Genomic DNA, 13634 nt, shown 5'->3' on the forward strand with positions numbered 1-13634 from the left:
CACCAAATTGTGGCAAATTAATTTGCTTGCGTTTCTTGTAAGGACTATAAACAAATAACTCTTTAGTTAAATACATCTGAAAGGAACAAAGGGCAAGGGTCTCCTAATCTGTAATCTGATAATAATCAGTGAAATGCTTTGTGTGTTTATAAAGCTAACGGTACGTTAGCTAGAGCCTGCGGTGACTCTGGTGCATGGTCCCTGTTTTGATCCCAGCCCGTGCAAAATGGGCTTTGTGGTGGACGAACGCGGTGGTGTTTAGGGTTTTCTCAAGATTTCCTAGTTTTTCTCCCACTTTCTTCATTCCATCATTTCATTCATTCTCATCATTTCTGCCTTCTTTAGCCTACGCGACATAATCGTGGGACGTAAAACCGAAAGATTTCGTTCCTTTTTAGCTTTTCTCGTTACATGTAACTGTGTAAAAACTGCAAGATTTTCATCTCTTTTAACATTTTGAAAGGTATTTCGAATAAAAGTAAAATGAATTTCTAATTTTCATCCCACGATTATGCCCTGTAGGCTATTTGATTCGATTGACATTTGTGTTTGTGTCTGTTTCGCGATAACTCTCGTGAAACGTATCCGATTTTAATGAAATTTATTCTATTACTTTCTCTAACCTTCTGAACTAAGCCTATTGCGATGAAAGGGGATCAAAGCCACCCAATGCTCAAGATTTGAACATATACATACAAAACAGTTTTGCAGGAGTAACAACGTAACAGTTATTCGATTTTAATAAAACATAATGTTTAGTTAAAACATTAGTTTTAACAGAGTAAACAATGTTTAGTTAAACCGTAGTTTCTTTAAGGGATTCCAATGATTTCTACAACTTAGAGTTAAAATTTCCAAGAGTGAAAAGATGAATTTAATCCCCTCACCCGTGGTATATATTTTCTGTGAGGCTTCCGAATAAATCCCTCTGGATGAAACTAAGATCAGTTAAAAATAAAGAGGAGTTTTACGCCCCCTCTAATTCTTTTAAAGAGCGGCACGATAACTTTTGTATCCAATGTTTATAGAATTTTAGTTTTTTTACAGTTCTCAGTGCTTGGGCCTTAAAATTAGTCAGGAATGAACTATGAATTAGCCCCTAATGATCACCCTCTTACCAATTTTTGTAAAAGAAAAAAGTTCCAAGATAACTTTCGTAAAGCGGAATTTACACTTGATGATATAATCAAGGGTAGAGATAATCTTCAAAACCATCAAGTCTACATTAGTTTATGTGCTCCCTGGCTAAGCGGTTAGCATACGCGCCTTTTGCATGGGAGACACGGATTCGATTCCAGGCGAGAGCTCATGTGGTTCGGATTCCACCTTAATCAGTAGGTCCATGTCTTATATAGCCTAGCTGCTGAAAGGGACGTTAAATTCAAAATCAACTCAACTCTAGTTTGTCCCAGTGGTTAGCTTATTGAAAATTTTGATCAGAAAACTCAGAAATAATCAAATTAGAGTCGAAGCTCTGAAAACGCTTTTCTCTGTTATCCAAGGCAATATTTTCTCATTTTATTTTGACTGTATTCAGAGATGTTTTGACTGAGAAAAATGACTAGAACCACCACGATGTATGTATGTGATGGCAATGTGTAAATAGTGAACATGTGGAAAATATTTAATTTAAATGTCTGAAGGTGAAAATTGTCCTTCATAACGCTTGGTACTCTCCTCTAGTTTACGTGATTAGTGAGGGATATTTCGCAAAATCTGCTGGATATCGCGACATATCTTATTTCGCCCTAGAAAGCAGAGAGGTGCTAAGCGCCACTTTCCTTGATTTCCAACTAAGTGTACATCCTGACGTACCCATTTCATGTTTAATGTTGTGCAGAAAGGAGACAAGTGGCAGGAGACAATATGAAAGGTCTGCAGTAAAAACTGAATTCTAGAAAAAAAGAAAAAATCGTAATTAATTAGTATTTCATTCGTTTTTATGCTCTCCTGAGAAATTTACATTTTGGCGCTTAGCACCTTTCTGCTTTCTGGGGGCGAATTGAAACCCTGTAAGCCTGTAAGTGTTGGATAGTTTCTCGATGGTAGTACCTTGAGTGTGATATTCATATGAAAAGAACTCTCATGTGCTTTTATAGGGCGTACCTTCTAATACTATCGTCTTTAACATAAAGAAAGAAAGGAGAAATACCTGACTTTATAACCTTTGTCATCTGTCAAACAATCCGTCTAAAATGTCCAAAGAAACTTTCTGTAAGTTGCAAAACATGGAAGTGCCTGACAATTATACATACACAAAATATTTTATATAATAAAACAACATAATTTTCCTCACCTTACATAATGATTTCTTGAAGCCTCTCACGTGTCTCAGTCTGCTGTGTATTAATTAGACAATGAGGCAGTTCCGGATCTTCAATGACATAACCTTTGGATAGCAGCAACCAGCATTTCTCTTCATGGGAATACTCCGAAGGATGAGCTCAGGAGTTCTTCTCACAGTCAGTCATTCATCACGAAAGATGTCGAACCAGACGAGACATGTTGACGACTGTCTACCCGTCACTGGGCAGGGAAAGTGGCTAAAGACTACGAGATACCCGTAAACTCAAGAAGGCCAGAAGAAATAGAGGCCGAGTTCTTAACTATTTACTATTGTTTCGAGATGGAGAGCAACCAGAGAAGTACAGACGCGGCATGGCAAATTAACGTCAAGTATTAGAGTTTCCCATTATTACCTCCACCCGTCTACGTATTTTGTTCTCTTCGAAATTCTGCTACCATTGAAAAAAATCTAGAAGCTGCTTGTTTTGACATCTACATATCCATATCTATTATAAAAGTGAGATAGTGGCCCTGTATAGCGTAATCGCAAACTCTCTTGCCTTTGGTGCGAGCAGTTCCGGGTTCGATTCCCGGTAGGGACACTTCGAAAAAGTGTAACAACTTTTTCATGCTAGCCCTCGTGAGTGAGCTTTTCTCTGGGTTCTTCATTCACACCAGGATGATCCTCACATAGGCAATTCTTTCCTTCCACATTCCTCTCTTCCTCCCCAATTTCTTGGGCAATGTGATCGCCGAGTGACCTTATCCCTCATACGTGACAGACTAACATGGTCATAGGTGCCAAAATCTAATTCTTAATACAGAAATCCTAAAAATGAAATCAACGTTATCCGTTGTATACATCATTACAAAAAGAATGACTGAGCCGTTTCAAATGAACTTTTTGAACAAAGGTCAGAATTAAATGTTTATTATGTCAACTTGAATAAAATGCGCATCCTAAAAGAAGTTCAAGATATGTGCCAAAAATATCTGAGAAGACTCTCAAGTTAAGATGAAATGGTATTTATTTATGGCTTCAACAGAGTAATTAACTCCAATTAAAGAAGGCTTGCAAATAATGCTTACATAAATTATATATATATAATATATCAATGAGCAATACAATAAAATAATTACATGCTAAATAACGTACAAAAATTATTTACATGCATAGTAAAAAGAAAAAAATATAACAAAAGAAAAAATATGAAGATAAAACCAAAGAATGAAAAGAAACGCTCTAAATAAATTGCTACTTACATACTAAAATCTACTATCCAGTAATCTAATATTCATGTCGGGGAACTTATTCTTGTTAACATTATATTTACCGAGTGTCTAATACAGTGCTAAAATTCAAATTTGACAACGATTTTCAAGAATATTCCTACCATTAGCCATTTGAATCTTTAATTATAGATTTTATAATTTTTATATACTTTATCAAGGGAACTCCTACATCCAAAACTGGATTCTTTGATGATAGATTATTATAGAATTTGCACCAACCTACTAAAGAGGAGTTCTTGAATTTTTCAGTTCTTGAATTTTTCAGTTCTTGAAATGTCATGTTTAAATAAATTTCTATTTCTGTTTCTAATTCCAACGGTATGTAATGGGGTATTTTACCAAAAATTCTGAAATACCTATCTAATAGTTTAAATTTTTTACAACAAAATTTGCTGGTGTACGACACTCTTAACCTCATTTATATTTATCTTGACACATAGGCTTTCTATATTACGTTTAAACTCTCTTTTATTAGATATAAATAATATTAATATGCCTTCCCACCCCTATCCATACTCTCGTCTCTATAAACAACATAATTATTACTAATGAACTCTCAACTGTGGACAGCTATGCGGCCAACTTTCTGCATAGTTACATATCATACATAGCATCGGCGCTATTAAAATAAAATTCGTTTAGATTTGTGTTTAGTCCCCTTACATTTTGGTAATATATTCATATATTAGTATCATTTATTGCCATTAGTATGTGTTACACAGCTCATCTCTGAGAATTGGAAGTTTTACAATTTTTAAACATCATACGTTATCTTTAATACTACAATACCTCTATCAGTATCTCTTTTCTTTAATTTTACCACTCCATCATTATCACCCAAACAAATATAAGCTTTTTCTTCTTTTATTTTTCTTGCTTTTCCTAAAATAAATTCCTTATGTAATTAGTTGTACTATAATTAACATAGATTGTCTGCATATCATTCAAACTCAAATTGGTTGTATTTAATTTCGCTTCATCTTCGTACAACCTTTTCCTTATCCGTTTTCCTAACGAATGTAGCAATAATACCTCTGTCTTTTTGATTCGACACATGTATCATTCTCTGACAAATGTAAACTTGATCTTTCCTGATATCAATGTCCAAAGCTTTACAGACATTCCTGACAGTTTCAAAAGCATTTTCGTTCTGGTTTTCGGGTACACCATAAATTTCAGTAGAATTACGTCTATTGAATTAATTAATCTAATATAATAGGGTACTCAGCTAATTGCTTCATTAATATTGCATTTTCACTCACTAAATTTGAATTTTTTTCAACACACTAATTCAACTTTTTACATTATCTTTTTAAAATTAAATCAGTGTTTTGATTTAACTTTTCATGTAAAACGTTCAGCGACTTTCGTATGTCACATTTAGTTTTTCTATTCTGTTTTCCGAAATTTGCTTTTTCTTTCTTTAACTCATTCAGTACTTTCAGTACTTTCTGCATTTTTTCGACCGTAATTAAATCTTCAGGTACAGTTTCTTGGAACAAACTCTTTTATGTCTTAATTTTGAGCAACTATATCATCGCCATTTCTGATTCTTCGACCTTATATACGTCTCATCATCATATCTTTCAAATTGACGCATTCTAAGTAGCATAAATCAGGCCGTGTACACGCTGTATTTTTTATAAATCCTGACGCATAACCGATTCATTGCACTCTAAACAAACACGTATGATTATTTTATGTTATTACTTAAATTGTTCTATCTGAATTGGCAACTATGAAAATTCTGGCGTCTTTGACTATTTCTTGTCGATTTCAATTCCAGAAAGGCAATTTAGCGTTTGTACCCTGAGTAATTTCAAGTGCGAACTGTCAACTTTGAATATACCAACGTGCCTGGTATTATTGCAGATCGATCTTAACTTCGATCGAGGTTATTCCGCTTTTAGGGAGGGAGTATTATATAATTGTTTCCTTCACACTCAAATTGATGTTGTTTGTCTCATCATCACGAGAAAACGGCTGAATGGTTTAATATGAACTTTTGAACTATTACTTGGGTGAAGCCGGGTTTTTATTTACTTTTATTAAAATGTATATTCTGTGGATGGAGAGGGGATATAAAAGGTATGTTAAAAATATAGTGTCTCAAGATCCTTTCATACAAGTGAGATGAAATTTTGCAGCTCTTCATTAACTCTTCATTAAAAATAAGTTAAAACTTGTGCAAGCGTTTTCGAAAATTCTGCCTCTAAAGGGATGAAAGAAGACCATTTCTGTAATTTGTAATTTCAAACTTTTTTCTATTCATAAAACTGACAAAAATAAGAAAACGATTATAGTGTTTAAAATGATTTTTCTATGAATAGTTAAAACTGGGTTGACGTGGGTTTTATCATTACGCTTTGACTGAAATGCTTAACCAAAGGGTGGTGGTGGTGGGGAAATGGTTTATATTTTTCACAAAGAATAATGGCTACATTTTTTAAAATGAATTTTTGAACATAACACTTGAATTCAGCTGGGTTTTTATCATATTATTTCTATTCAAATAACGTTCTGAGAGGAAGGACAAGTTGAAATATACTCCTACTTTTCATTTTTTTATTAACCTATTCTTCCCATGGGAAAATGAGCATTTCAGCAAGCTTGTTTATAACTATAGGTTAAATCTATATTACTTCGAAATTATGTCTCTATAACCTGGAAGAACCGCTGATACTCCTCATTTTAATGTTTTCTTAGTGTAACTAGGTTTGATACTCGAAATAAACAAGAACCTTTTCAATATGTACATTTTAAAAAGAAAAACTTTACTATGGACGTTAAGGTAGCTTTATATTATTATTATTGGTTTAAATTTTCTTTTACCAATTTGTAAAATTATGTAGTCATATAAGTAATTATTGATATTTATTTTTATAGGTGATTCATCAGTGTTGTCGTTATCATGGGATTATTTCGAAAAGCTATAGCGTTTGGGATAATTTCTCTGCTTGTATGGATGGCTTTAGGACCATTTTTGCGAACACCACCCCTCCCGGATCTGAAAGAAACTTGGTGGGGCCCTGGTCGACCAAAGAAAGTAGATCAATCCATTAGATCTTTCAAAATCAACGTTCAAAATGAGGTAAGTATTCTTTTTTAAAACTGTGAGGTGAAGAAGGGAGAAAGGTAAATTTTGGTAATCTTGAAATTACTCTGTCGTCTTGGAAGTAATTTCCTTTTCTTCTTCTTCTTCTTCTTAATAATAATAATAATAATAATAATAAAAGGATCGGATTTCTATGACGTTGTATTTTTTATCCTGGCATCTTTTTACATGCTTAATTAAGTGTAAACACATTTCTAATGGTCATATAAGTGCATATTTGAACAATATTTTAGTTTTAGGCCATATTTAGGCCTGAAGTGATATGTAAGTATATTTTTCGTCATATTTAAGGTGAGTTTCATTATTGGTCAGAAATATATATTTGGCAGTATTGGTAACGAGAGTATTTGAAGCTTTATTCGATAGAAATATTTAGCCTTTTGTAATAGGATTTGAAGAAATACTGTATAGTGAAGGGTCAAAGTGTTGACCTGACGTAGGATGAACCACTTTGAAAACAGAAATTGGCATATCAGCTTCTGTCTGTCTGCGTCACTTTCCCCTTTCTTGTAGTAATACTTTAAGTCTAATTTCTTTGTGAGCTCTTTCTTGATTATACGGTTAGCGTACGTTCTTCGGCGTGAAAGGCCAGGATTCGAGTCCTGATGGGAGCTCATGTCATGTGATTCAACTTGCATCCTAAGCTGTATTTCCATGTCTCATACAGCCTCGGTGCTGTAAGGTATGCTAAACTTTAATTCATCCATCCTTCCAGTTTCTTTGCTGCATATTGGAGGAAAATATTTCCATTCATATCCGGGGAAGTCTTTCAATGTACAGGGGATGAAAGTAGTACTGTGGAAATATTGGTAATGCACATTTAATACGATTGGGTAATGACTCCAAGAGAATTTTTGTATGGGCCATCCCCACAAGTTATCAGAGGTAGTTACAATGAGACCTATTTTTAACACTAAGTCATTCTGATTTCTTATAGCATATAGCATTGACAAAGAAAATATTCTTGACATATTGATCACCTTCATCTATTCTGTAATCTGTATGATTAATCTGGAACAGCAGGGTGAGATCATAGTTCAAGGATTTATTGATCTTGATTGCAAGTATGCCTATAATTACTAGTCTTTATTAATTAAAATGATAATTATAAAGCTTTAGAATCACGTATGGGGGGGGGGGGGTTGTAGATAGTGCAAAAATGTACCTCGTTACTATAGAATCAATGCCGAAATGTTAGTGGCGCACCATCTAGGAAAGGGCTTGTTAGCATTTGCTTCTCTGAGTTTCAGGTTTAAATGTTTTAATCATTGCATAGCATTGACATTAACCCTGGTAGTGAACGTATGTCGGTGGTGAAACTTGTTCCTTTCCGCGAGAAAAACATAAAATGGCAGTTTTCTAAAGCAGTTTTGTATTTTCTGTATGGGATGAACACGTTCGAATTTCGGAAGGAGGTGACATTAAGCTAACATCATTTCAAAACATTTTATAAGATAATCTGTTTGGTTATGTTGTTAAATGAAGTTTATAAGGATCTTTTGACCCTCACAAGTCAACTAAAAATAAAAAGAAAAAATAAAGAAACAAATGAAACCGCCATTTACCATAAGGTAGCTTTTTTCCAGGTCTTTGTTTTGTATAATATTTCCTTTTTGCTATTTCCTAAAATAAAACATAGAAAAGAAGCTGGAAATATGGCGAATACAGTTTGTTAAAAGGGTGAAATATGTTTATTTCTCCTCTTCTTGTTAGATAATTCAATTGTAGGTAGCTGATCTACGTAATTCCAAGAGAAACTTACGTTTCCAAAGATATGGGTGACAAAAATAGCGGACGTTGTCGGCAATACTGTTTTACTAGCATTCTCTATAGGCTACATATCTAATTATCCTTTAATCATGTATCTTACTTTTAAATCACTCTTAATAACCATACTACTTACTAAAAATAAGTTAACAATTGATTCTTTTCCAGATTATAGACGATTTACAGGACCGACTTGAAGGAGCATCCAATTTCACTCCCCCTCTTGAAGGCGCCAACTTCCGCTATGGCTTCAATACTGATTTTTTGAGGAAAGTGTTAGACTTTTGGAGGGATGAGTACAACTGGAAGAAGCGAGAAGTGTACCTGAACAGTTTACCTCAATACATAACGAAGATCTCAGGACTGGACGTCCACTTCATTCACGCAAAACCTGAAGTGAAGTCGCCAACAACTCGTGTGATCCCATTGCTACTGATGCATGGGTGGCCAGGCTCTGTTCGTGAATATTATGAAGTAATTCCGAAGTTAACGAAAGAGCAAAAAGGGAGGGACTTTGTTTTTGAAGTGATTTGCCCATCTCTTCCTGGCTATGGATTTTCAGAAGGAGCTCATAAACCTGGTCTCGGCTGCCCAGAAGTGGCGGTTATGATGAGGACACTGATGAGACGATTGGGATTTGACAACTTCTACGTTCAAGGTGGAGATTGGGGAGCAGTAATCGCTATGTATATGGCCACGCTTTATCCGCAGAAGTAAGTATCTTTCTTTCTTATATTCTATTTACATCTCCAACGTATACTGTTCTGTATTTACGTATTACGTACCTTCACTGCTGATCTTGATTCTTTAAGATTACAAAGTATGACATTTAAGAAAGAATGGAGTAAAATTTGCAGTTTTAAATTAGGGATGGGCAAAACCGGTTTTTATAAAAACCGAAACCCGAAAAACCGACATCTCGGTTTTCTCCAAACCGGTTCGGTTTCGGTTTTCTGGTCAGAAATAGAACAAATTTTGAAAAAAAAAACGGAATCGGTTTTGAAGAAAACCTTAACCGGACCAGGTAAAAAACCGAACCGGTTTTGGAGAAAACCGATAACCGGTTTCGGAGAAAACCCGAACCGATTTTGAAGAAAACCAAAACCGGTTTCGGTGAAAAACCGAAACAGGTTTTTTGAAAAAATTCAAAAACCGGTTTCGGTTTTTCTAAAACCGAAAACCGAAAAACCGGTTTTTGTGCCCACCACTATTTTAAATACGACGTTTATGCCTCGTAGGCTGGATTATCACTGAAAGTGAATGATTTTGAAAGAATTCGTAGGATGAGAATGAGCTAGAAATGGGAGAATTCCGAGAAAACCATCAGACACGATTTTGCCCACCACAAAGTTACATGACCTGGGATCAAACCAGAGGCTCTTCGCTCCACAAGTGATCGCTCTATCACTAACCAATCGTGTCTGCATCTCATTTGTTAATCTCATTTTTGAAATTAATGTTAGTTCCTCGTACTAGATGTTTCAACAAGTTCTAGAGTACAGTATAAATTCTATTAAATCAGCCAACGCTATTGACAAATAAGTTCTGAAATATTTCGATGTGATAAGCAAGTATGGTAATGATCTTCAGATTTTATTATTTTAAAAAAATCAACTTATACGTAACATGAATTACATGTTTAGAATACTTTAATCTGTAGTTGTAATTATAAAGAATGATTCAGTGTCGTGTAATATGTTAATGCAGACTTCGTGCAATACTTCAGTCATATAACTTGCCGTCTATTCTGTCGGTCTACAAATATTAGTTGTCCTAGATCTTTGACCTCCAGAAAGATAAAGGTTTATCTAATTCTATTCAGAGGTTAACATAGGAAGATTATTTTAAAAGGAAAAGGCAGACCTTGATATTGAATTTAGTTTATCGTACTCTAGGGTGTGTGTGACGAAAATACTCATCTTTAATCTGGATAATGGGCAAAGCATTAACGTAATTGAGGCTTTTTTAAAATAAAATAAAAAAAATCATCAAAATTTGTAATTAATATTTAATGTATATTATCATAGGTATTCTGCCATTATTGGCAGGTCATTTGCTGCAACTGAGAAGCTTCCATGCTCCATGGTCTTCCGCTAACCTCTTCCTCTTCACGTACGATTCCTCTGTTTTGATATCGTCCATTAATTGTAGTCTTTTTCGCCCTCTTCCTCTCTTTCCTGCCAACATACCCTTTAGCAAGTCCCTTATGATTCAGTTCCTTCTTACCCAGGAATAGGAAAAATTCTCTCCTTAGGTTAGCGGAACTTTCGATATTATTGTCTGCGGTTTTTTTTTTTTTTTTTTTTTTTTTAAAGGAATTACAACGTTCCCTTTTTGTCCTATATTTCACCCATCTACTTCAATAGGTAGAGATACACTTGCCATACGGAATACTTCATCTGTATGTGGCGTCAAAATAAAACCTTCGTTCTACTTCTTTAAGTAGGTAATACATCAGCCTAGCATTGTCTATTTTTTTTTTTAATCTTCTTTTGTTGTGCTTTTCACAGAGATAATAATCTCACTGTTCTCACTTAAGTGTTATTCATGTTTATAACCGAGAAGAAATTAATATCATTAACCAGCAAGAGCCATGGTTCGTGCATGCTATGGGTCCGTATAGAGTGCATCGTGTAGTCCAGATTTCTATGTAACCAAATTAATCTCCGTGCATTAAAATTTACGATATTCTCTCATATGCCTTCATATCTGTCATGATAGTTTTGCAGAGCACATTTGATTTGGACCATTTGAATAACTAGTCATTCAACAGTTTTAAATTCGGTGTATTAGAAATTTATTAAGAGAACATCCTGAAGTTACAACATCTACGAGTAGTACACACTACATAAGCTAACACCATTTCTTCTTTTGCTGTTGTTTGTTTACTTGGCATGCGACTACATATAGAACATTTGTGATTGCGGAGCCGTAGAAAGCATAAAACAATTTTCTCTGTTCTAAATTTCACACTTGTTAAGCATAGTACAAGGTGACCCAATGAAACCTTCCGTATTTTAAAGAGTAATACATCAAAAAGTATCGCAGATAGAAACTTATTTATTCGAAAATATAAAATGCTATTGATAAGAGTTTGTAATTTGCTTTGTTCTGATTTGAACACTCTGTTCTCTTGTGCATTGAAATTATACATCAATTGACAATATGGTATTGTCAATAATACCCAAATAATCTCCTCCCCCACTTCTTTATCTGTTGTAATGCTGTTAGTGGAAGGGCGAGATAAGCGTTCATTCCTTCCTTATCATTCCACTGCTGGTTTCAGTCAGTACGGTTTGGTCTGGAGCTCATTGCGCGTATGCGCTTGAAAGGTTTTTAAAAAAGCAGCAGTTCTGTGATTACTGTGCAAAGAGCTTGTCGCTTAAAGTTCGTTATTGCACGTACGACTAACTTGCACTGTATTGAGAATTTCCGAACAATGGGCTCAGTGTTGAAAAAAATAATCTAGCCGACCTAAAAGTGCTCATATGTCTGAGAATACTAAGTAATTACAGACTGTAGCGTTCAGAAATCATTTTCAAATTGTATTGTCAGTTGTTTAATTTCAAATTCAAACAAAGCGATTACATTCTGGTTTCAATACCCTTTTGTATTTTTGAATAAACACATTTCTATCTGCAATGCTTTTACCTTTAAAATGTGGGAGTTTATATTGTGTCATCCTGTATAACCGAGGCTTTCAGAACCATGGCCACCCACAGCTGGAGCCAATTGCCCACTTGGATTATCGAAAGCGGTTCGGTTCTTTCAAATACATGTCAAAATATATTAGATTTGCTTAGTTACACACATACATCAGTATTTAATATAGTTACTTACTGTAATTACTGAAGTTACGAAATGTGCTTAAATAAAAGTGTTATTCGGGGCCGCGGTGGCTCAGTGGTAGAGCGTTCACCTTTGGTGCACGGGGTCCTGGGTTCGATCCCAGCTCGCGCCAAGTTAACTTTGTGGTGGACAAACACTGTGTGCGTGGGTTTTCTCGTTCTTCCGTTTCCTCCCACTTCCTTCATTCCACAATTTCACTCATTTCTCATCATCACTGTCTCCTTTAGCCTAGTCGGCATAACCGTGGGACGTAAAACTTCAAGATTTCATTTTCAAAAGTGTTATTTTACGTGAAATATTATGTCCATTAAGGTGTGTGTGTGTATTTGCGACTTCTCTTACGTGTCGGTCTTTTCATTCCCTCCCACCTTTGGAAAAATTTTGTGTTCAGAACTGTTCCCTTCTTCCCACGTAGCACTTGATGAAACCAGAATTACAAAATAGATTGATAGTAAATCTAATTTCAGTCTTTTGATAATTTGGAATTGCACTTGTGAGGTTGATATATATCAAAACTTTGTGTATGTAGACTTCTGGAAACATTATTGGTTTATTCTAATTTAATTTTCATTATTTTCATTTGTCTGTTGCAGTGTTCGTGGAATGCATGCCAACTTTTGCGTTGCTAATACAATCGGCGTACATCTGAAATTAGGAATTGGTCAGTTTTGGCCCTCACTATTCATGGACAATCAACTAGCAGAAAAACTGTATCCTGTTGGCAAGATTATTTCTTTCGCCCTCGAAGAGACAGGATATTTACATCTACAAGCATCGAAACCAGATACTGTCGGTAAGTTCTGAAATTGTAAATTTTTGAAGTAATAAAGTTAATATCGGAATCGTCCAGTATGTTTAGATATGAAGCAAGTACGAAGTATGGAGTAATTACCAACTTCAAGAGCTTCTAAACTTAAACGTTTAGCTAGTCATCACAGGATTTTACATAAATTCTGCCAGTAAAATATTTATAATAAGCATTACTCTTCAGACAAGGAGACTACATGAGGGATTATCCGGAAAGACCAGAAATAGAACTATTTTAAAAGTAAAAATAACTTTTACAAATAAAACCAAGGTGTTATGTAGTTGTATTGCGGATAATGTTTAAACAGAAGCAATCAACAGGGTCTGTTTTTCAGCTTCTCAGGTACCCAAATAAGTTTTCTTCACAAAGATTATCCTTTTTTATATTTTCCCAAACTAAATCCAGTAGTTTTCCTCGTTGGACTTCCTCTGGTTAATAACACTAAGTTTAAACTGTGGGATTCTCAAAAGATACGTGGTTGATAGTTGCTGTTAAGTTTGCGTTCGTCATCAATGT

At 34.8% G+C, this 13634-nt stretch overlaps 2 protein-coding genes across 5 annotated transcripts in view; one reads left to right on the forward strand and one right to left on the reverse strand.

Moving 5' to 3' along the window:
• LOC145680435 (juvenile hormone epoxide hydrolase 1-like) overlaps window positions 1-2973 on the reverse strand; it is a 130440-nt gene extending 127467 nt beyond the window's left edge. The window contains exon 1 of one of the 2 annotated variants that reach the window (XM_081750962.1): window positions 2297-2973. The gene's annotated coding sequence lies outside the window, so the exon portion shown is untranslated. The remainder of the gene's footprint in view (window positions 1-2296) is intronic. The other variant, XM_081750960.1, reaches the window with a different exon arrangement.
• Window positions 1-13634, forward strand: part of LOC145680436 (juvenile hormone epoxide hydrolase 1-like) — a 31662-nt gene that overhangs the window by 13309 nt on the left and 4719 nt on the right. For all 3 annotated transcript variants that reach the window (XM_081750966.1, XM_081750964.1, XM_081750965.1), the window contains exons 2-4: window positions 6466-6670; window positions 8630-9174; window positions 12904-13103. In XM_081750966.1, coding sequence (XP_081607092.1) covers window positions 6491-6670; window positions 8630-9174; window positions 12904-13103 — 925 coding nt within the window. In that variant the 5' untranslated portion in view covers window positions 6466-6490. The remainder of the gene's footprint in view (window positions 1-6465; window positions 6671-8629; window positions 9175-12903; window positions 13104-13634) is intronic.

Source organism: Thermobia domestica, chromosome 3, assembly GCF_964235325.1.
Source record: "Thermobia domestica chromosome 3, izTheDome1.hap1.1, whole genome shotgun sequence".
Classification (NCBI taxonomy): Eukaryota; Metazoa; Arthropoda; class Insecta; order Zygentoma; family Lepismatidae; genus Thermobia; species Thermobia domestica.